The 24,010-nt window shown below is 52.8% G+C and overlaps 1 protein-coding gene across 3 annotated transcripts in view; it reads right to left on the bottom strand.

Annotated features, from left to right (window-relative positions):
* Positions 1 to 24,010, bottom strand: part of KLHL29 (kelch like family member 29) — a 327,064-nt gene that overhangs the window by 18,410 nt on the left and 284,644 nt on the right. For 2 of the 3 annotated variants that reach the window (XM_081592608.1, XM_081592607.1), the window contains one exon: positions 6,990 to 7,128. The exons of the other annotated variant lie outside the window; for it this stretch is intronic. In XM_081592608.1, coding sequence (XP_081448734.1) covers positions 6,990 to 7,128 — 139 coding nt within the window. The remainder of the gene's footprint in view (positions 1 to 6,989; positions 7,129 to 24,010) is intronic. 3 annotated transcript variants of the gene reach the window in all.

Below are 24,010 nucleotides of genomic sequence, written 5' to 3'. Positions count from 1 at the left end.
AGGCCAGTGGAAGACCCAAATGATGGGTCTGGTGGGACCTGTGTGTGGTTAAACTTGTGGGGAGATGCTTGTCTTGCCCAGAGTCTGAACCAAGGAAAGGGTCCTGGGGACATGGTGCTGCCTCATGGCCAAGGGTTGCCCAGGGGGGTGTAGGGGGATGTCTACCATGGAAGGGGCTGTCCAAGGACTGCTGCTTCTGTGATGCTCGGCTGGGGCTCTGTTCCCCCACATCCCCCTCCCCTGCCATGGGGGCCACCTGTGGAGGGGAGTTGGCCACTGAGCAAAGGATCTATGGGGAGTGGCTGGAGGTCCCTGGGGCCAGATGCCAGACATTGTGAGCTGAACAGCCATTCTCCGTGGCCACAGAAGAGCACATGGGGATGTCACGGAGACTTTTTCGGGTGGTGGAGTTCAGATCTGGAGAAGGCAAGGCCCCTGACAGTGAGGCCTCCTGCAGCTCCCTTGCACAGCAGGTTCATAGTCCACACTGGCATTCCTGGGTGGCCCAGGCAGCTGTGGGGGCAGAGGGAGGCCAGTGGACACTCTCCTTCCCTGACCATCAGACTATCTTGGGACAGGACTTCTGTGCTCTGTCGGCCTCTTCCCTCTGAGCAAGGATCCCCTGGGAGGCATTACCCTTGAAGGGTGGCCCTGATCACCAGTGGGGAGCTGTGTCCTCCCTAGATGACCATTCTGTCCCTGTTCTAAGCTGGCTCATGAGCTCTGAGCATCCCATTCCCCTCAGCCCTACGGAGTATCTGGGGAGCTTCTGGACAATCGGGGTCACAACGTGACCTTGGAGAGAGGGGCAGCAGGGCAGGGATGACAGCCTTGGCAGGGTGGGGCTGTGGACCTGACACTGGGGACAGGAGCATGGGCGTGAGGGGCAGGCTGGAGATGTCCAGTGCACGCAGGGCCCACAGGTTCTCTCAGAAGACTAAAAATGTCCTGGGGTCACCTTCTCCCAATCAGGGGTATGTCCCCAGGTATGGGAAACAGGCTCTGCTTGGCAGATCTGGCAGATCTTGGCAGATGTGCTGGGAATGGCTTACCCCAAATATTAGGATTTTTGTGACCTCACCGTTAGGAATTCACTCTTATGGAATAAGAACCGCCCTCTTCAGAATTCAGGACAGAATCTCATCCACCCCCACACACCTCAGAGATCAGATACATTCATTCTGCAAGCTGGATCTGGAACTGTTGGGGCAGTGGGGAGTGGGGGTAAACATGGAGCAGAGATGAATGTGGATGGCACCCTGCTCCTCTCAGGAGGGTGACCCCACCCAGGACTCGGGATGTGTGATTCTCTGCCTCTCTGCTCTTCTAGTCACACTGCTCTGTTCTCCCAGGAAAGGGTTAGCCTGCCACCCACAAATGCCCACCTTCTCAGGGAAGGAGGGGTAAAGGCACATGGCTAGACTACTGCGTTAACTCTACTGGGCTCCCCTACATGCCAGCTAAAAGAGATCCTTTTAGCTTCCCCCTGGAGAGGGGGCTGGAGTGAGAAGCCCAGCGTCTACACATGGGGCTTGTGAAAATCAACCTGCACAAAATTTGTCCATGTTTTCATTTACTGTGAAAAGAGGATAGAGTTCAAATGTGCTGGTGGCTTCGGCAGGCTTAGTGAGAGGAGAGAGAAGGTAGAATGCCATGTCTCCGTCCCATCTGGTGAGACATGGGGGCAACGCTCTTTTGGGGCTGGGCGTTGTTTCCCACATTTATGGTGGGGAGGCAGGGCCCCCGCTGTCTCTAAAGAAGAACAGACTGGTCCCCTCTGATGGGGCCTGTAGCCCACTGGGCCAGTGAGTGAAGCCAGTGTACCTACCGGCATCAATGGTCCCCCAGAACTCCTTGGCTCCTGGGGGACAAGTGAAGGGACTTCTTCATGAAAGGCAGAACTCAGTCCTGCTCACTGGGATTGAGAAGTGACTCTTGACTCAGGAGGCTGCCTCCCCAGGACCCCACTAGGTCTTGTTCAGTCGCCAAGTCATGTCCGACTCTTTGTGACTCCATGGACTGCAGGACACCAAGCTTCCCTGTCCCTCACCATCTCCCAGAGTTTGACCAAGTTTATATCTAGGTCTAGTCTGCTCAAAACATCCTCCTTCCTTCCTGACACCTGGGGCTCAGCCCACTGTCCTCCTCTCCACTCAGTCCTGCTGGTGTTCACCCTCCAGCCTGGGTGCAGGTGGGGCCTGGTTGTTACGCAGCACTAGGCTTCATGTTATCCAAAGACAGGGCTGCAGCTCCTTTTCCTGCCGGGCTTTCACCTGATTGTCACGAGGACTCAGAGTGGGCACAGAAGGATGATGCGACAGCCCTGCCATCTCATCCTGGACTTTGTGCTGAACTTCCCCATGGCCTCATGTGCTCTTCTCCAAGCCTCTCTGAGCCTCCTCCAGCCCTCACTCTAGTGGACACAGCCCCTCCTGGGTACGGGGGAGAGGGCTTGTCTCATGGGGACAGGGGTTATGTCTTTTCTTGGGCAGATTCTGTAGCCAGTTTACAAGCATTTCTAATATATGTGCACACATACACACAAGCTCTGCATCCCCTTTTCTTGCATACTTCTACCCTGTCAACCCTGAGATTTTACTTCCTCCTTCCTTACAAACCTTGTGGAGGAGTAGAAAGGATGGTTTTGTTCTTCCCTGGGTCAGCAAATGGGTGATGGTAAGAGCATGAGGGCCTCATTTCAAATCCCAGATCTACTGGTTACTTAGAATTCCCTTGCCTCAACCCCTTCATCTGTAAAATGGGGGCACCTGCTTGTCAGGTTCAGTGGGGTGGGGTTTGCAGAGTAACAAACATCTCAGCAGGTCTCCCTGTGGGCTGGGTCTCGCCCTCGTCCAAGGAAGAAGACTAGAGTTTGAAACTAAATAAGGGGAGATGAAGGGCAAAAGGCTGCTGCAGCCTCAGCAAAGGTATAAACCCAGGTGAAGGAGGAACAGGTGGACCCAGCCTGGAGGCTGGAGAATGGGGCTCTGGGCTGGGGGCTGCTAGGGGGGCACTGGTGGGACTCTGAGCTGAAGAGGCTTGTCCAGAGGACTCTCTGATACCTGGCTCTTCCACTCCTGGTCCAATTGTCATCTTCATAAACTGCAAGCCTGAACATGACACCCCCAGGTTTAGAACAAAGCCCTGTGAGCTGGCTCCTGCCTTCCGCACCGCCTCATCCCCTCCTTCTTCACCTTGCGCTTGGTGTTGCAGCTCACCTGTGCTGCCATCACCCCTTGCCATCCTGAGGCCCTGAGCTTGTCTGCCTGGCCAATTCATCTAGGGGTTCAAAACCCAGGCCAGATGCCACCCCTATCCCAGGGGCCGTCTCCAAACTCCCCTCCCTTGTGGAGTCAGGCACGTGGCCTGGGAGCCACCAACCCTCCTCTGCTGCCTTCGCCCTGCACTCCCAGTCACATTTTACAGTTTCTTCCTCTCCAGACCGTGGTCTCTCCGAGGGCCAGCGCCCATCTCATCCAGTGGTTCCCTGTACCCAGGAGGGACTCCTGCTTGCTTGCTGGGTGAAGAGTAGGGAATGACTGGGCTCCCCATGTCTGGTCTGTGGCTCCAGGTGAGGGTGTCATACTGGGGTTGGGGCTGATGCTGGGACATGTCCTCAATGGGTTCAGAGCGAGGACCGCATCACCTGTGCCAGGCTAGAGGCCGGAAGGAGGCCAGCCAGAGCCCCCAGGTCTGGGGGTCCCAGACAACAGAGGGAGGGCCTCTGTCCCTGACAGGGCTTCCTAGGCCCTGAGGAAGGGCAGGGCCAGGGTGTCATGGCCCACAGATGGTCCCCACGCCTCTGCTTATGTTAGTGCAGCTGCCTGAGAGGAAAGACCCTGCGTGGGGTTTGGTGGGCAGGGCCCTGCTCTCCTGCTGGGTCATTCTGTCTACCGCACACTAAGTCTCGGGGTCACAGACTCGAGGAGGCAGACATGACATGGCAACAGCAGCTGCTCCCTGACCACTAAGAACGTGAAATACTTGAGGATTTTACACGGCCGGGAAGGAAATCAGCTTTCTATAGAGTCCGCTTTCCTCCCCATGGAGGTGTCTCCTGGCCTCTGTGGGCAGAAATAGTGACATGTGCCCATGGTTAGGACGAGAGAAGTAAAATTTTAAATGCCTGCAAATTAACAATGTGATTTTTTTTTTTTTCTTGATTGTATCTTGCCTCTTGCAGGTTCTTAGTTCCCCCACCAGGGGTTGAACCTGGGTCCCTGCAGTAAAAGTGGCAAGTCTTAACCACTAGAAAGTGAAGGTGTTCGTTGCTTAGTCGTGTTTGACTTGATTAGTCGTGTTTGACTCTTTGCAACTCCTTGGACTATAGCCTCTGCCCATGGAATTCTCCAGGCAAGAATACTGGAGCAGATTGCCATTCCTTTCTCCAGGGGATCTTCCCGACCCAGGGATCGAAGAACCCAGGTCTCCCACTTTACAGACAGATTCTTTACCGCCTGAGTCAGACGGCCTTAGAATTTTCTGGCATTGTGATTTTGAACTGCAAGGGCATCTCTGGGTTCTGCTGTGGCCTCCTCTCCTGCTATGCGACCCTCGTGTATGCTGAAGACCCAGCCCTGTCTCCCCAGACCTCAGACCTCTGGCTGCCTACCAGTCATCTCTACTTGGGTATCTTCAGGCTGCTGAAACTTGACAGGCTAAACACTCAACGCATCACCTCCCCCAGCTCGCCCCTGACCTTGGTCCATGGACCTACCTGTCTGTGCTCGCACTCGGGAAGCCCTGCCCATCCCCTCACCATCACCCTGTGAGAGCAGGAAGGAAATCTGAACATTATTTGAACCAACCTCCTGTTTTACAGATGAGAAAACCCCGAGGCCTGAGGGAGAGGATGTGACCTGACTGGGGTCATAGGACAGAGTCAGGGGTAGAACCCAAGTCTCCCGGCTCCCAGCTTCGCTCAGCCCCTGAACCCAGACTTTCTGGTTAGGGTCACTGAGGCCCATCCTGCAGTTCTCCCATCTGAGGGTGGGCGAGGCTCCACTTAACCTGACGGGCTCCACATCCTCAGACCGAGCCCAGGGCCCTGGCCTGGAGGTCAGGGCCTGCCATGCCGTCCCACCCTAGCTCACACTTCTCTCTGGGAGGGCCATCTCCTCATCCCCACTGCTCATGACTGTCTCTGTCTTCAACTTGTTATTCCAGGCAAACCATCCTTTGCCTGAAACATTTTAAAACATTGTAGAACATTCTTTGCATTCCAGAACATTCCAAGCAACCCATCCTTTGCCTGAAATGTTCTTCCTCCTTCTTTTCGATCTGTCCAAGAAGCCTTCACTACTTTGGGTTCCCACCTAGCCGTGTCTCTTCTCTGTTGTGTGTGAGCTTCTGGCTTTACATGTACGGTCTCTGACAATACTCAAAGAGCTCCTGCACTCCCCTTGCCCACATCTTTCTAGCCCAGGGCTGGGCTGTCGCTCAGTACCAAGCTGCCCCTGTATCCTGCCCCCATGTGCTCTCCAGTGATCTGGAGCTGGGACCAAGGCCAAGGATGCTGGTTCTGCAACCCAGCGGCCAGGTGCCAATCACTGTCAGTTGAGAATTTGCCAAGAGTGACAGCACAAAGACCTCCTTTGGCCTGAAGAAGCCACTGGCCATGCCCCTTCACCCCAGAGCTCGTGCCCCGACTCCTGTGCTCGGTCAGAGAGAACCCAAGCACCGGGGGCGGGAGAGCCGAGCTATCCATGGGACTGGAAGTCACAAAGAGCCTGGCCACTGGCCATGCCCCTTCACCCCAGAGCTCGTGCCCCGACTCCTGTGCTCGGTCAGAGAGAACCCAAGCACCGGGGGCGGGAGAGCCGAGCTATCCATGGGACTGGAAGTCACAAAGAGCCTGCCCGTTCCTGCATGGCTGGGGCCAGCGCAGCTGCGCAGGGCTTGCACGCCGGGCAGCTCAGCTCGAAGTGAAAGGACACAACAGATTGGAAAGGAGATGCCGGCCAGTGTGTGCCATCCTGGAACAAAACACAGTCACTCTGGGGTTAGTTGGCAAGTCCAAACACAGCAGTGGGAAGCAAGCAGAGGTCTGTTCTCCCACTCTGAGCACAGTCCCGGCTCAGCGTCCGCCCCGGAGAGGCTGCAAGGCAAAATGAGCAGGGGCATTAATCTGCTGATGGGTGAGAGAAACAGGAGCGTTACCCTGGGCCGGCCCCCTTGTCTGCTCTCCCTCACTAAGGCGCTAGAAGGTGGCCCCTGACTTCTTTGCAAGGGTATGAAGCAGACAAAGTAAAAAAAAAAAAAAAAAAAAATCAACATAATGGAAAAAAAAAAAAAGATGCTCATGCACCATTAAGACTCATTCAGGTAGAAATAGCCGGGGCAGAGGATAGGAGGGGAGGGAAGCAAAGGCTGAGAGAGACCGTGTTTAGGACACACCTGGTCTGTGCTCAGAAGGGCTGGCTTAGGCTCAGTGTACAAGTATTAAGACATGCAGCGTGAATGAGGCTTTGGCTACAAGTCAGTTCTCCCTGACTTGGGCTGTTGGAAAAGCGGCCCCGTGGGTGCCTCGTGCTCCTCGGTGGGGGACAGTCTGGTCCATGTGCTGTTCTGGCATTAAGTTCACCATCGACAGCAGTGGTGATGGTGCTGGGGACCTGTGCTGGCCCAGTGAGGGCAGTGTGCAGTGGTCCCTTAGAGTGGAGTCTGCAATCCTCCTAATCTCAGGGAGGGCTTGTGAGCCACTGAGAATGCAGGATCCTCGAGGGTGGGGTGGAATGTTGCCTACTGCTGGCAGAGGCCCCCCCACCCCAGGGACCAGCAAAGAAAGCTGTGTGGGATGGGCTGGGGACAGTGGCTGCTCTGAGGCTGCGTGTGAGAGGGCACTGGGAGGAGGAGGGGGAGGAGAGATGGCTACTGGCTCTGTGACAGGGAGTCACGCTTCAGGAACCTGTAAGAGAGGGGAGGAGAAAAGCGACACAAAAGCGTCCTACAAAGGAACAGACCCGACCACAGCTGGAAGGAAGGCAAACCTTTGAATCAGGTCCTTGAAATACAAGCTGCAGGAAGCTAGAACATTTTGGTGGACTTCAAACTCTCTGCCTTCAACAACAATTTTCAGGTCTGTAAACGCTTTCGCTCTGCGCTGCTGGTTCAATTCCTTCAACATTTCTGCAGAACAGAGAAGACAGACAGGGCCAGGTTCCCATTAAGAGTTTTTTTTTTTTTAATTAATTTTTTTTTTCAAGAAGTAGAGAAATAGGAAAATACTTGATACTGTTTCTTGGCAAGACTGGCTCAAACACTGACAGTCAAAAGAAGTCACAAACAATGCGTAAACAAGCAGCAACTGGGAGGGGTTACATAATCAAAGGAATAACGACTTTCAAAAGCAAAAAAAAAAAAAACAACCCCAAAACCCAAACACAAAACAACAACAAAAAACCCCAGAAACTACAAAAACCAAACCCAGAATTGAAAGGCTGGGAGAAAAGATTCCCATACCGACAATTGGAAACACAGCGAATACATCATCATAGACAACTAAAAACTGGAATTTAACTACAGAACAGGTTCTCCAAATGCCAGTGAGTGCCGATGTATCTGATACCAATAAAGCATGGCATTGTGATGTAAGATGGGCTGGATATGATTCAAAGGAATAAAAACCACAAAACCTGCAAAAACAGCGTCCCTTACGTTAGATACTCACAGCCATGGCTGGGGCGAGCTTCTTGGGGAGGGGCCCCCAAGAAAGGAGGGGTGGAGTGGGGGCCTGATGAGCACCTCCCTTTCACACTTCCAGGACTGATGTGGGGGTTTGGGGATGGGGGTGGGGAAGCAAGCCAGGAGCAAGGATAGCCTATACCTCCTCCCACTTCCTGAGTCATCCTCTCAGGACCCCCTCCCCTCACCTGGGTCTTCAGCACAGGAGAGCCTGGCTTGCAGCCCCAGGAGGTTCCAAGAAGTGGCCTTCCAGCCTGACGCACACCTACCTTTGCCTGGTGTCTTGGCCACCTGGGGCCGGCACAGAGAGTGGCCCAGGTGCTTGGGCTCCGAACGTGGGCATGTCAGAAGCTTCTCCCAGACCCACTTCAAGGCTCAGAGGAGGGAAGGAGGAGAGCCTGACCACTATCCAGCTTAGTTTATATAAACACTCTCATTTGCAAAGTTAAAGCCTTCAGAGGAGCAACACTCCCACCAGCCTTGCCCGGCCTGCCTGCCCCCCGACCCGATCTCCTCCTGGATAGAGCCTGCCTTTAGCTTTCCTGGTAGCTGGACATCAGAGGTCCAGATTCTTGGGCTAGAATGACTTAGACTATTCAGCAGCTGAATGGGAGAGGGTGGTCTGCAGAACTGAGCCCCATGCTCTAAGTCCCCCACTGGAACCTCGAGACCCCTGGGTAGGTCTTTGTAGCACCCTGACTGGTGTTCTGGAATTACCCTCCAGTGGGCCCTGCTCCAGCCTGACCACTCATTTCTGTCCTCCTGGGCCATCATCAAGTGCCTGCCAAGATAACTGCTGAGCCCAGCTCCGCCTCTGACACTTATGTCTGTGGCCAAGGCCCTGTGCTTCCTGAGCCTCTGTTTCTCTGTCTGTAAAAAGGGATGGAGGCTCCCTCTGTTCTATTCACAGAACTTGGTGAAGATCAGATGCTCACAATCAGGGATGGGCAAGAGCTTGTGGGCTTTGAGGTCAGCCAGACCCTTCGAGAGGACACACTGGGATCTCACGGGGTGGGTACCGAGGTGCTCGGGCAATGACAAATAACTTTTCCTCACCAAACCAACATCACGCTGAGCTGGGGTTGCCCCAGGGCACCTACAAGAGTGTGTATGTGTTGGGAGAGGGTGTTTGTTTGCTGGGGACTCTAAAGGCTCCCATGGGTGTGCTCCAACCCGGAGCAAGGGAGACCAGCAGGGCGCAAAGCCCCAGGTGGAGGGCAAGGAGGACACCGTGGGGCGGATGCAGGGGACAGACACAAGGACTGGGGGAGAGACAGAGATGTGATGGGAGGACAGGAGAGGGTCAGATCTCAAAACCTTGTGAGCTAGCTTAATGTTCTAGGCAAAAGAAAGTCAGCAGGGGTTCTGTGCAGGGTGTGGCCAGGGTGGATTCCAGCAGTCATGGCAGAGGCAGGGTGCAGGGCAGGAAAGCACCGTGTGGAGAGAGAGTTGGGCCTCGGAGCCAGGACTGGGGGAGACCCTGAACTCTCCTATCGGTGTGTGACCTTGGGAAAGTTACCCAGACTCCCCAAAGCTTCCATGTCCCCTTCTGGTGAGGATTAATGGCACTATCCTGTGGTCAGCTGTTAGCCCTGTGCTCAGCACAGGCTAAACACACAATGGTGGTAAGTTCGATGTTTTTGTTGATGGTGGTGATCACTCTGCAATCCAACTGAGAAGTGACAAAGGCCTGAGCTACAATGGTGACAAAAGGACCGGAAAAAAAACAAGTATTTAGGCCGTGGGTACCATGGCTCCGGTATTTTGGTCATCTGATGAGAACAGACGACTCATTGGAAAAGTTCCTGATGCTGGGAAAGATCGAGGGCAGAAGGAGAAGAGGGCATCAGAGGATGAGATGGTTGGACAGCATCATCAATGCAATGAACACGAACTTGGGCAAACTCCAGGAGATGGTGAGGGACAGGGAAGCCTGGCCATGGGCGACTGAACAACAACAACCACGGCCATGAGTTCTGCAGGAACCATAACGGGGTTGGGGTGTGTGAAGACCACTTCTCGCTTCTGGGAGGACCTCAGGAAGGGAGAGGGTGATGAATTCAGCTGCAGGCCTATGGTTAGGGCCGTGGGACACCTGGGGAGAGTCGGCAGTGGGGACCTGAAGCACATGGCCTGCTGGGGTGGACCTGACTCAGGGAAAGCGTGCAAGGTTGGGCTGGGTTGAGGCTGAACTGCTATGTTCACATCGCACATCAGCTCCATAAAGGAGCCCCAGCTGAATTCATTCCCAAACTGTGAGCCAGATGGATGAAGTCACCTTTTAGAGTGAAATTCCATGGGGAGATGGGGGGTGGGGTGGCGGGGAGAGAAAGAGCTCTGGGCTGGAATTTCCAGTTCTTGTTCCAGCTTTACCACTAATTGGCTGGGTGACCCTGGGCAAGTTTCTCCAGCTTTCTGCACTCAGTTCCCCCAAGCACCATGGGCACATGCTCTGGTGGCCCCAGTGGTCACTGCATCGAGAGACCGATATGGCCCCAGACGCCTGCTGAGTTAACCGTGCTCAGCGACGGGGGAGAATGCAGGGCTAGCTACAAAGAATGCCATGCCTTCTGGTCCCAAAGCATTCTGATTGTTTTGGAAAATTTTCCTTCAAACCAAGTTCCCAGGGATGGTTCCATCTGTAGCTCCAGCCCCAGCAGCGATGCCTGCTCCCCAGGCTGGATCTGGGAGGTGCTTGGAGAGCCAGGTCCTTGGAACTGTGGGCGCTTCCTACCCTCGCTTTGCAGAAATCTGATTTTAATATCTGGGCAAGATTACTCAGTTTCAGAAGAATCTTTCAATTTATGAAAGGGCTCACCAGGGGAGTCCTTCTCACAGCAGGGCCCCGAGTGCATTGGAAGAATTGATCAGTCGGTACGTGCTTACTGCTGCTGGCTGAGTGCCCAGCTGGAGAGCGGGCATCTGGGGACATGGTGACTAAGGATCCATGGGAGGAAGCCAGCATGGGCTCTGGGCACAAGCTGCCCCCCTGCCCACCCTGTCTTGGTAAAGGAAACCCCTTCATGTCTGAGGAGCTGTGAGTTCCTGGGGAAGCCTTCAGGCCAGCCACAGCTTGGGTGTCTGCAGGCCTCAGGGCAGAGCCCGGCAGGCGGTATGTCTTCAAATTGGATTCCAACTGCAAGCAGAAGATGCCTTGATTTATGAAGGAGGACAGGCCTTGACCTCAAGGTTCAAGGCTGGCATCAGGAAATTGTTTCCTGGCCTTCCTGGCTTTGACTGGGGACCCCATGCCCTTGCCTTGACCACCCAAGTGGCTCCCCTGTGCCCTCCACCTTGCCCCTCCTTGGGAAACTCCCTCAGCTCAGACCACCTGGAAGAAAGCATAGGCCCACATGTTCACTAGGCTTCTCCTTGACTCCTCCCTTCCCCTCCCACCCAGTCCTGCCTCTTTTACCCCCTAGAAATCTCTGCACCGATTCACTTCTGGTCCCGTTCACATCAGCGTCCTATCAGAGCTGCCATCCTCTCTTACCTGAATCCCTGCAATAGCCTCCAAGTCTGTCTGCTCTTTTCTGACCTGTTCCGCCTCCAAGCTCCCCCCCTCCCACAGCAGCCTGACGATCAGCCTCTGCTTAAGTAAAATTTTCATGGCTCAGCCGTGGGAGCCGATCCTCTGTGATGTCTCCTTGCCGCACACCCAGCTCCTCCCCTCCCGGTGAGCCCTTCACTCCCCAGCAAAGCCTCACTGCATCCCAGGCAGGCCCCCCTCCATCCTTCACTTGTCTCTGCCTCTCTGCTCAGGTCTTTCTTCCTCCCTGCTTCTTTGGACTAATCATCATTTTATCTTGCAATACCAGTTAAGGTATTATTTTTGTCCCAGGCCTCATTGCCTCTTTCCCCTACTCCCTCCAGATTTCTTGGCCTTCCACTGTCCTTGGCATCCTGTGCTTACTTCTTTAGAGCACACTATGTGTTATAATTATTTATTTACATGGATGTCTCCTGCACAGGATTTTATCTTATCTTCAACACACAGCCTGACGTATGTATATAGCCAGTGTGCTAGATTGCAAAAATTCTTTGCGGCCCCTTCCTTCCCTCAAAGGGTAGAGTTATTTGCCCCATCCTTTGAATCTTGACTGGACTTGTGACTTGTTTCAGACCTGAAAACTTGGTTGAAAGGACGCTCTGTGAGCGTGAGCCACAGCCTCAAGGGGCTTTGCTTGCTTTTGCTTATTTTTTTGGGAATTCATGCCCCCACCACCATTTGATCACTCCTGGGCTACTTCTGTTGGAGGATGAGAGAACACGTGCAGCAGAGGTGAGCCCTCACAGATGAGCCATTTAGACCAGCCAGCCCCTGCCAAGATCAGCTGAGTCTGACCCGGGACACCTGAGCTCAACCCAAACAGTGCTGTGCTTATTGTGCTTAGTCGCTCAGTCATGTTTGACTCTGCGACTCCATGGATGGTAGCTCGCCAGGCTCCTCTGTCCATGGGAGTTCTCTAGGCAAGAATACTGGGGTGGGTTGTTGCCCTGCCCTCCTCCGGGGGATCTTCCCAACCCAGGGATCAAACCCAGGTCTCGCGAATTCTTTACTGTCTGAGCCACCAGGGAAGTGGTTGTTGTTTTAAGCCACTAAATCTTAGAATTATTTGTCATGCAGCAACACCTAACTAATAACGAAGGTGTGAATAGATGATGAACTCAAATGCTCAGAGAACTTCCTTTGTGTCTGTTTCTCCTTTGCTGGTTTGGTTTGAAGTTCATTCTTTCCACTGTTGTTGTAAAATTACCATCCTAACCATTTTTAATTTCAGCCGTGTTAAATACATTTTATTACTCTACATTATACTTTTAACTGTTGTATATTATACACTTTACTGCTGTGCATTTTTCTTCTTGCTAAACTGAAATTCTGTACCCCTTAAACAACAACTTCCTATTCTCCTCTTTCCACTTCTTTCTGTCTCTATAAACTTGACTATTCTAGGTATCTCATATAAATGGAATCGTGCAGTATCTGTCTTTTTGTGACTGACTTATTTCACTTGGCACTGTGTCCTCAGAGCTCATGCATGTTGCTGCATGTGTGAAAATGTCCTTCCTTTCTATGGGAAGAACAGATAGGCTTCTTTTCTTCCTTAAAAAAAATTTTTTTTTTTGACTGTGCCTCTTGGCTTGTGGGATCTTAGTTCCCCAACCAGGTATTGAATCATTGTATGTACTGAGCACCTTTTGCTTATCCATTCATCTGTCAGTGGACACCTGGGTTGCTTCTTTCTTTGAGCTGCTGTGAAAAGTACTGCTGTGAGGCTAATTCTTTTTTTTTTTGAAGCGTTTATTTATTTTTAAACTTTAAAAAAATTAATTAATTAATTAATCTAAGATACCTAGTCATGGACATCTCTAAATTCCTTGTCTCAAACTCCATTTAACTTGATTAGGGTAACCCAGCTCTATGAATCCAGCAGCCAGTGGCATCAGAGAGAAAGAAGACTGCAGACCCTGGGAAGGGTCTGCCTGGGGCTGGAGGCTTTGCTTGTTTGTGTGTGTATGTGTGTGTGTTTTTAATGAAGGGGGTTTTATTTATTTATTTTATTTATTTGTTGCACTGCACGACTTGTGGGATCTTAGTTCCCTGACCAAGGATTGAACTCAGGCCCTCAGCAGTGAGAGCTTGGAGTCCTAGCCACTGGATCACCAGGGAATTCCCTGGATGCTTTGCTTAGAGGAGAGAGAAGCCACAAACAGAACCAAGACTAGAGATGAAGTTGCAGCCAAACTTCTGCATATTTTTCACCAAACAACACAAGTTATTTGTCAGAGACTAATGGGCTCGTTCCAGCTGGACTGGAAGGGCTGTCTGAGGTGGTAATAAAGAGGGAGAGATGTCAAATATTAAAAGGCAACGAATTTCAGTGGCTTTGCAGCAGAGAAGTCCATTAACTCAGAGCCCCAAGAAAGGTTGTGCAGCCAAATAATTTTTTTCAGAGCTCAAGTAAGAACCCAGCTAGGTGATAAATGCACCCGATTCCATTGGTCTTTATGACACATATTTGATAAAGGATCTGAAACAATTATAAACTCAGAGCAGTTGTGAAATATACTGAGAAAGCCCAGCAAAGGCTGTGTCATGCACACTCAGCGGATAATTTATTCGGGAGCAGGAGCCTGAGGAATGTCGACACTGTGGGGACAAATGGTGGCTTTACACAAACACAGCCTCCTGCTGCTTCTTTCACAGGCAGTCAGGGAGTGGCTGGGCTGCCAAGTGGAACACTGCTCTTTCACTTCCTTCCTCCCCCACCGACACATATACACATCTCTGCCTTCTCCTTTTACAAAGAAGAACTGGGCTCAGAATCAGTCTTGAGAGCCAGCTGGGCTCCAGCTTCCTGGTAAGGTGGAATAAAACCTGTGGGCTGCATGCCTAGGCTGAGTCGGAAGGATAGGCCTTTTCCTGGGAAGTCACGCCTGTCTTAGCCCCACCATCCCCAGGGCAAACCCTCCCAGGAAACGGGGTTCTCTAGAGAAGGCTTCCTGCCTGACTCAGTGTTTTAGTCAGGTTGTCTGGTTGTCCAAATGGAAATTCCTGCCATTTACCTGAAAGGGAACAAAAGCCCTAAGAGCAGTCACCGCCTCCCAGCAGCCTGCCTTTTCCACGTTGTCCAACCCTGGGTGACAGATCTATTTCTCAAGCAGTGACATTTGGCACCCAAGGTCCTTTCTGTCCCTATGGCCCTGCCCCAGGGCTGCGCACCACTGGGTGCTGGTTAAGCATTTGCTGGGCAGAACGAAGATTACCTTCCAGTTGGAACATCCTCATGGCCTCCAAGAAGATATAAAAATCATCAAAACTTTTCTCCTTAAAATTTCTGTAAGCCCTCCTAAAGCTGACAAGGACATCCCCTTCTCTTCCTCTGTCTCTTAGATTTGAGGACTGACCAGAGGCAGCTGCCAGCCTGGCTGTGGGGGAAGCATGACTGGGAGACTTAGGTCAAGCCACGGAATCACCACAACTTCCTTGTGACCTTGAGGAAGGGCTCTTTCCTCATCTAGAGACCCACCTAGGCAAGGAATGCCTGACCCCTCATTGCTAAACTCCTCCCAGTGACTCTCAGAGCCTTCTAGGACCTGTTCTTAATCTTTGTTTATAGCTTCACTCTCTTTTATTTATGTCCCCACACCCCTCAACTTTCTCTCTGAGTTCATGCCCACTATGTCCTGTTCCTTCACTTTGGTTGTTTCTTTCTGCCCCTTTGGCCAAGTATCCCCCAACACTTGTTTTCTTAAGGTCTCATCCACCCCTTAAGCCTCAGATTAAATTCTATTCCTTAAGAATTCTAACCCAGTTCCCTCACAGACCTCTCCAGTGGTCCCATGAGACTTTGTTGGTGACTCAATTGGAGTAGAGATTCCTGGCTGCCTAATTTCAGAGGAATGTTTACCTGTCTGTCTCCTTTCTAGGGTGTGATCTTCCAGAGGGCTTGTTTCTCTGCAGCCCCTATACCCCCTGAACACCTGATACCATGTTTTGCACAAAAAGTTCCTTTCTTATTGGAATTCAGGGTGTGTTACAGACCAGATGCAGACATGTTCTGGGTGGTAAGAATAGCTTCCCCAAAACATGATCCAAAAGAACTATTTGAAATGTCACACTTCTATGGAATCAAAGGGAAAGAATGTGAACATTAAGCCCCTTCTAACTTCAGGAGACACTAGCGTTAATAATAATGGTGATGACCCCACACTTTGTATGGCATCTCTGGCTGCTCAAGCATGACTGCATTCACTAGGTCCTCCTCAGGGAAAGGTTTATTTCTTCTGTCTAGCTCCTATGGCTTTGAAGAGCATTAAAGGCCCTCCTGGGAAAGACTGACTAGCCCACCAGCTCTGTTGAACACAGGTGCAGCCTGGAACCCTCAGGCAACTCTTCAGAACAGGGGATTTCACACACAGTGGCCAGAGAGAGGAGGTCCTCTCAACATTCCAGGGTTCCAGCTGCCTGGTTGGTAAGATCTGCCCACATGTAGGCCAATAACTTCACTAACCTCTCTGGCCTGTGACCTGGGGGTAAGAGTCAAAGGGAATGGCATTTTGTTTAGGGAGGGATGAAGGAGGATGGGGTGGGGAGCAGAGTGTTAGAATCCCAGCACCAGATTGAGGAGCCTTTCCAGAAGGCTGCAGAAATGGGGGCAGAGCTTTGGCTGAGCAGGGAAGGCCACTGGGCAAACCCTGAGGCTGCAGTTGGAGGAAGGTGCCTGGTTAGGTCGACACTGGCAGCTGTTAGTCCTTCCTGCCCCACTAAAGAAAGTTCTACCTGCTTTAAGGCTACCAGGCTCCTTCCCCTGCTTCAAGGAAGCCAAGGGGGCGATGGGAATACTCTGAGCAGGAGAGGATGAAAAGGTCATGGAAGGAGGGAGGAGTCAGAGAGATCTTGGAAGGAGGCCAGGGCTTAGGAGAGTTGGGTGAGAAATGAGGTCAAGAGCAGAGTGTAGAGAGCTTGGCCGGGAGCTGGAGCAGGGAGGGCCGATGTGCAGTGAATTAAGATCCAGGTGAGTCAAGTCAGGATGCTGAAAGTGGGGTTCCCAAGGGCCTGGTGGGAGCCCAAGGCAGATGATCTGGAAGCAGCCAGGGGTCAGGTGTTTTGGAGGGAAGTGGCCCCCTCAAGGAGCTAGAACTTGGTTAGAATTCCCTTATGGAGGTGGGCAATGGGAGGAGCCTTGGTCCTCGGGACTAGGGGAGGACAAGACTGAGTCTAGCAGCAGGGACACAGTTGAAACAGATGTCTGGGGCTGGGGATGGGGAGCACTCTCCTCTCTCTATGCTCTCATAGTGTCCTGTGCCCCTGCGAACTGGGTTCTGCCTATAGTGTATTTAAAGATGGCTTCTTTTCCATCAGAGATTAGATTCCTAGAAGGTGGGGGTGGTTCTCCGCTACAGAAACTAGAGTCAAGAAGCCAGGACCAATAGTTGGGACCAAGTGAGTGAACCAAGTTCAGCACCTTGGAGAGCTCCAAGTGCCCCGGGGTCCAGGCAGTAATGGGCAGGGCTTTAGAGAGTTTAGGGGCACCCTGGAGCAGGAGACTGGGTCCATAGTTGAATGAGGCTGAGACATGGATGTCCGTTTCGGAGGCAGACTCTGGGAACTTCAGATACATTGTGTCTGTTCGGCCCACTTATTTATCCATTAAACAGGTGTTGTTTATCACTTGGTGGTGTCCCCAGGACACATGTGAACGCACATGTTTGCAGATCTGGGGAGTTCACTGTAACAGGGGACACACTAAATAACTGTGATGCTGGGTGAGAAGGTTTAGAGGGGCAAGCACTGGGCAGGGGGCACATGGGAGGGGGCTGACTCTGCTCCATGGAGAGCAGAGAGGCTTCCGTGGGGCTGGTGATGGTGAAGGAGCTGACCAGGTGGGCGGCAGGGGCAAGGTGTGAACCACAGGGATATGTATGTGTGTGTTTAAGTGTGTTAAGTATGTGGGCATGAACGTATGGTGTGTGAGCATGTGATGTGTGTATGAGCATGCCTGTTTGTGTACGAGCATATGTGTGTGTGTGAATGTATATGTTTGAGTATGCAGTGTGAGAAGCAGGCAGGTCTGTACCAGGCTGTGAAAGAAACAAAGCCTCCCCAGGTCTTTATCCCAGAGAAGTCTGGATGCCATGGGTGGGTTTTACAAGAGGGAATGAGAGAATCAGTCTTGTCTCCTACATTTAAAAAGGCTGCTCAGAATCAACCCTCACCTTTGGGCCCACCTGCTTCACACTGTGCCCTCCCCCATCACCCCTAGCCTTTGGCCCACCGGCAGCCTTTCCCTTCTTCCTGATAGCCACTCTGCTCTTCCAACATTTTCTGATGCCCTTCCCCCGAATTTCCCCAGGCACATAGTCAACCGGCCGAAGCACATTTGTCAGGTACCTTCAAGGTGCAGGGCACTAGGGTCGGGGGTGCAGAGCTAGGGTCGGGGGTCGGAGCGGCAGTAGCTGAGCGGGTGAGGCAGTAGCTGAGCCAGACTATCCCTGTCTTGGGGAGAGTGTGGCTCAGTGGGGACACAGGCACCCATGGTGAGGAACTGGAGAAGAGCTACATACACACTCAGCTGTGGTGCTGAAGGCTGACTGAGGAGGGAGAGATGGGTGGCACGGGGATGACCAGACAGAACAGGGGGTGTCGGGTGATGGCTGGCTATGTCATTGTGGAGAACCAAAGGTGCACGAGGGTGGGTATTACTCTTAATCTACTAGCTCACAGTCTAACACACATTTGCTGAGGACCTATTATGTGCCAGGCCCTGGACTCACAGTCTGATGGGGGAGAGAGATGCTGCAGTGGACATACGTCAATCTGGTTGCTTGGCATCAGAACCCCCTTTCTACTGGGGAGAGCCCCACGCTTGGTGGGGAACTGGACCTTGTCCTCATGGGAGTGGAGAGGAGGTGGCTCCCTGGCAGCCGGCATGTCGCCATGAGTCCTGGGCTTGGCCAGTCTGAGGCTCGTGCCCTGGACTTGGCGGTTCCAGCAAGGACTGTAGGGCCAGCCAGCAATGACTATAGTGGTGGCAGTGACTGTTTGGGCTGGTGGGTCAATGGCACTCGAGCACCGGGGGTAGGCGAGATGGTGTCAGTGCAGAGTTCCAAGCAGAGTGGCCTTTGGGGGATGGGATGACTGCTCAGCCTTGAATAAATCCCTGCTCTGCTGAACTCCATCAGAGCTGCAGTCTGTGGCTGGCGTCCCAGGACCCCGGGTGGGACAGACATGAACGCACCCATGTTACACTGTGTGGTGAACGCTCTTTCTGCTGAGCTCCCTGGGGTGTATGGGGAGCATGGGGTTCTAGCGGGGAGGGGGTCTGTCTGTGCAGAGGCCCAGAGACCTGTATTAGCGCACGGCAGGGGCAGTTGAGTAGGGCTGGAGCAGGGGTTGGGGACAGGCAGAATGGAGGCTGGAGCACAGCCACAGGACCCATGACAGGCTTGATAAACTGTGCTTAGAACCTGTAGACTGTGGGCCTGGGAGGGAAATTTCAAAAAGTGACCCCAGTCACCTGGGGCACAGAGGGTTGAGATGGAAGGGGAAAAATGACTGGAGACCCTGCCCTGAGGCATGCTGCTGTGGGCAGGTGAGTGGAGGGTGACACCCAGCCTAGAGCCTGGAGGACGGTGGAGAGACTCTGAGGTCTGCAGGGAAAGCAGAATCACAGAACTTGGAGAGTCCTTGGAGGGCTGGGGCCCAGGAGAGGATTTCTGAGTACAGTCCCTGCCTTTGGTGCTCTAGGGTCCCCTACCTCAGGGTGAGGCCTGGGACATGACATTCAGAAACCAGGTGCTGGCTGCTGCTTCCATTCCTTCTGCATCGTTGGACCAACCCCTCAAACAGTTGGTCCCCAGGCCTTGCCTCTGGGGCTCCGAGGACAGAGACTCTCTTCTGATGAGGAGTCACCAGCCTGTGCTCTCTTCTGGGCTCTGTTACCATCTTACAGCTTTCTGATTTACCATTCATTATTTTAGGGGCAAGATGTCAGCTTTCTGAATACACGTGAGAACGTAGAGCAGGGCCATGCCAGAGAATTTGAATAAAAAGATATCAATACTGAACATGCCCCCAGGTAAATATGAACTCAGAGCTCAACTAAGGCACCCGGGAAGCTGACGGCAGCAGCCACCACACCCTCCAACACAGACCAGCCTCCAGCAAAGAAGATGCAACTCCAGGTGCCAGTCTGAAAAATACACCACCATGCACACCAGATTTTCTCATCTGGGGCAAAAGTGAGGAGTGCTGCCGACCCTCCATTCCTGGCCAGCAGGCAACCCAGGGCAGGAGGGCCTACAGGGAGCCCTGCTTCCCTCTTTCACTGCCCTGGACTCTCAGAGGGGCCTCACCTCTTCACCTTGACTGGCCACCATGACGGCCCCATCTTCTTTTACCCAGAGATCTCACTGACCTGCCTGCCACCAGGCTCCAGGGAAGCCTGGGTAAGACAGCTGTTAGTGTGGGTGAGCAAAGGAGCTGGATGGGGGAGAGGCGAGTGAGGGGACCCCAGAGCTTCTGCGCCCAACACCACAGACCCCAGGGTAGGGCATGATTTGCAAACAGAAGAGTGGACCCAAGTGAGGAGATGAGATCTCAGATAAGGAATGTAGAGCCCAACAAGCAGACAACAGTCCCAAGGCCTACATTATCATGTGTGGGGACATCCCAGAGAAACTCACTTGGCTGTAAGCTTCCTGGAGGCGATTCCTCAGGAAGGTCCAGCCAGCTTGGGCTTGGGATAGTCAGCCACCTGCCCGAGGAAGGGACAGGATGGCACAGAGAAGGGGTGGGAGGAGGTAGTGGGGAGGAAGGGGCACCAGTCAGGAGAAAGGGACACACAGCCCTCCCTCACAAGCTTTAGCAAAAGCCAGTACTTCCCAAGAATTCTGAGAGCCACGGTCCCAGCAAATAAATCAATAGTTTAAAAGGATTTGCGAGAATTAGTGAACCGGAGCTGGGAGCACAATCAGTTCAGTTACCCAGGTGAAGAAGGAAATGAAATGGAAACCCCAGATGCCAGGGGCTAATGGCAGCTCAGAGCTCTGTGAATCACATCACAGGAGAAGAGAATTCACAGCCATGGAGGACTTGGGGTGAGGAGGCAGGGGAGGAGTGAGTGTGCATGCACGTGTGTGTGTGTGTGTGTGTGTGTGTGTGTGTGTGTGTGTAGGGGGATGGGGACCCCTCTCTGCCCCAAGTGTGTCCTGTACAATTTTGTTGCAGGGGTGTCCCTCTGTGGCTATCTGCCCCTGGTCTTCATCTGTGCTCACCTGTCCCGAGGGCCTGGCCAGGATCAGGTCTGGGGCAACAGCTCAACCCTGTCATCTCAGGGGAGGTGAAAGCCTAAGCCATAGTTCAGTTTCTCCTATTGCAAATGGTCTTTAATTGTCACCATCATTCTAGGAAAATTAGGAAATAAACCTAAAAGAAGAAAGTGGGGCAGTGCCCTCCAGGTGAGCAGGTGCCAGTTGCAGGGCCAGAGGGTCAGGTCTGCCTTAGGGTGGCTGAGCTAGCCCAGGTGTCACACCTGGGAGACACTATGGCCACTGGGAGGAGAGAGCTCCTGGTCCTGCCTCAGGTGGGCCCACTCTCGGTGCCCTGTCTACCAGCCACGTGTCCTGCACACCTGTCCCTCACACTGGCCGGCGGGGTCCTGGGTGCACCCCAGCCCATAGGGTCCCCAGAAGGGTCTCCAGGTGGGCCCTCCTGACACCCCCTTTGACCCCACTTCCTTCTTGCCAGCTCAGGCTTCTCCCCCGCTAGTCCCTCCCTCTTCTGTAGTGATCTTTGCCCGCTGAAGTCTGTCTCTGGTTAGACTGTGAGCTCTGGTGGGGTAGAGATGCGGCCTTTCATTCCCTGACTTCCCAGGGCCTGGAGTAGCCTCTGGAACCCACAGGACTGCTTCCTGGGGCTACTCCAGGCTTGATGGCCAAGACCCTATTGCAGGAAGGACAGGCCTGTCTGGGCATGCATGCGGGCCATGCTCCTTGACCTTCTGGGTGGATTTCCCTGACATGGGACCTTTTGCACCATTCTCATTGTCTCAACAGAGCTGCCAACTTTATTTTATTTTATTTTGTTAAGTATTTTATTTATTTATTTTTTAAATTTATTTATTTTTTAAATTTATTTATTTTAATTGGAGGCTAATTAGTTAAAAATATTGTAGTGGTTTTTGCCATACATTGACATGAATCAGCCTTGGGTGTACATGTGTTCCCCATCCTGAACCTCCCTCCCACCTCCCTCCCCACCCCATCTCTCAGGGTCATCCCAGTGCACCAGCCGCGAGCACCTTGTCTCATGCATCGAACTTGGACTGGTGATCTGTTTCACATATGATAATATACATATTTCAATGCTATTCTCTCAAATCATCCCACCCTCGCCTTCTCCCACAGAGTCCAAAAGCTGTTCTATACATGTGTGTCTCTTTTGCTGTCTTGCATATAGGGTTATCGTTACCATCTTTCTAAACTCCATATATATGCATTAGTATACTGTATTGGTGTTTTTCAAGTATAATAGGCTCCAGTTTCATCCACCTCATTAGAACTTATTCAAATGTATTCTTTTCAACGGCTGAGTAATATTCCATTGTGTATATGTATCACAGCTTTCTTATCCATTCGTCTGCTGATGGACATCTAGGTTGCTTCCATGTCCTGGCTATTATAAACAGTGCTGCGATGAACACTGGGGTACATGTGTCTCTTTCAATTCTGGTTTCCCTGGTGTGTATGCCCAGCAGTGGGATTGCTGGGTCATATGGGAGCTGCCAACTTTAATGATACCCTTTTCTGCCCCGTCACTTCTCCACAGGTATTTGGCCTGACAGTCTATTTTTCTTGAGAAGTGGAACCTATTAGGCTCTATAATAAAGCCAGAGTACTGTTTTTACAAGCTCTTATTGGAAGTAATTACCCAAGAGGAGGGCTTCCCTGGTGGCTCAGGGGTAAAGAATTCGCCTGCCAATGCAGGAGATGCGGGTTGGATCCCTGGGTTGGAAAGATCCCCTGGAGAAGAAAGTGGCAACCCACTCCAGTATTCTTGCCTGGGAAATCCTATGGACAGAGGCGCCTGGTGGGCTACAATCCACGGGGTTGCAAAAGAGTTGGACATGACTTAGCGACTAAACAACAACAGCCCAAGAGAAACTGTCCTGCTCTGGTCGGGGCCGGGCCTGTGTCTGGGCTATAGCCCTGGGTTCTGGTGTTCCCCTGCTCTGGGTGTGCTGGATGCCAGGGGTGGGCATGCCGGGCACCTGCCACTATGCTCAGAGGCTGACTAGGGGTGGGCATGTGGGGCAGTTCCACCCTCTGCATGGCTCAAAGGTTGAGAAGCCCAGCCCCAGCCCAGTCTGCCCTAGAGTCCAAGTCCAGAAGAAGTCAGCCTACAGGAATGGGGTGTCACTGTGTGCAGCTGGGAAGGAGACCAAGGGGACCCCACTATCCTACTTTCTGCCCTCTTGAGCCTTCTTGCCACGAGGTGCCACTGTACACTCACTGTGGGGGATGATGGCTGTGACGGAACATGAAGGACGTGGTGTGGATGTGGAGGCAGCTCCTAGCCCTCTGTGGACAGGCCGGCCCTTCCCTTCATCTGGGATGCCCTCCCCTTCATCCTGCAGGACTCGTCTACCTGTCCCATGAGACCAGGTTCAAATTCCACCTCCTATCCCACCGCACTGGGCTCACCACAGAGCTAAGGTTATTTCCTCATCTCTTAGGCCCTTGGACTGAGTATCCACAGACAGGACCCCGGTGTGGGGAGTCAGGAGGGGCAGGGAGGGTGTTTGCTGATGGAGTGAATGGCTTTGACCAAAAGCAGAAGGAAAGAAAGGAGAATCCTCTGGAATTTGATGTTGAGACTCTGCAGGCTGGCCACATGGAGGGTTCCTGACCTGGAGGGCTCCCCAGCTGTGACACCAAGTCTGATGGACAGTCCTCCTTGGCTCCAGCCACAGCCTCCAGTATGGGCCCAGGGATGATGCTGGGCCTGCCCTGGGAGCCACCTTAGCCACCTGTGGGTCTGGAGCTTCTGTAACTCTCCTGTGATGATCTGGGCTAGCTCCCTCTTGGGGTGAGTGTTGCCTTGGGTGGGTGGGGGTGAGAGGGGCTCCATGGAATAAGAAGGTCTGAGTGGGTAGCTACAGCTCCAACCCCAGGAGGAAGCATCCAGGCTCCCGGGGCAGCGTGGGAAGAAGGCTTTCCCCAGCACAGCTGACCTGGACTTGGGAAGGTCTGCAAGTCAAGCTACAGAGTTCCCTGAGGCCCCAGGAGTGACCTCATGTGTCCAGGAGAAGAGTGAGCTGGCTGCCACAAGAAGCTGCTCTCTCAGCTCCCACCTGCTTCCTGGAGGCTCTGAAACCAACCCTTCCCTCCTTCCTTGGCCTCTGCAGGCCAAGGTACGGCCGTGCCTGTCCCCTATGAGCAAGACCTATGTTGTCCACCCTGAGCGGCATCTGCTAACATGGAACGTCTACACAGCAGGAGACAGGAGCTTCCGTCTCTCTGGTAGGTACTGCAGAGGAGAACTCAATGGTCTTTGATCACACCTCGGAAAAGCTCTCACTGCTCAGAAGAGCTCTCAAAAGCAGAGCCTGGATCTGACTTGTTTCTGTACCCCCATACCTGGCATAGCTTCTGGCCTGGACCAGGTTTCAGGTAAACGTTTGAATGAGTGACGGTGGGAATGAATGAATGGTTGCTGAATTGGAAAAGGTGTCAAGGAACAGGAGGCACTGAATGGGTCTTGAATGGATAGGATCTGAGCCAACCAATCCTGAGAGTCCTTCCATGGAGGAAGGGCTGCCCC

This window comes from Giraffa tippelskirchi, chromosome 4 (genome assembly GCF_054371585.1).
Source record: "Giraffa tippelskirchi isolate mGirTip1 chromosome 4, T2T-mGirTip1v1.2.pri, whole genome shotgun sequence".
Lineage (NCBI taxonomy): Eukaryota > Metazoa > Chordata > Mammalia > Artiodactyla > Giraffidae > Giraffa > Giraffa tippelskirchi.
This window is presented reverse-complemented; position numbering and strand designations above follow the sequence as displayed.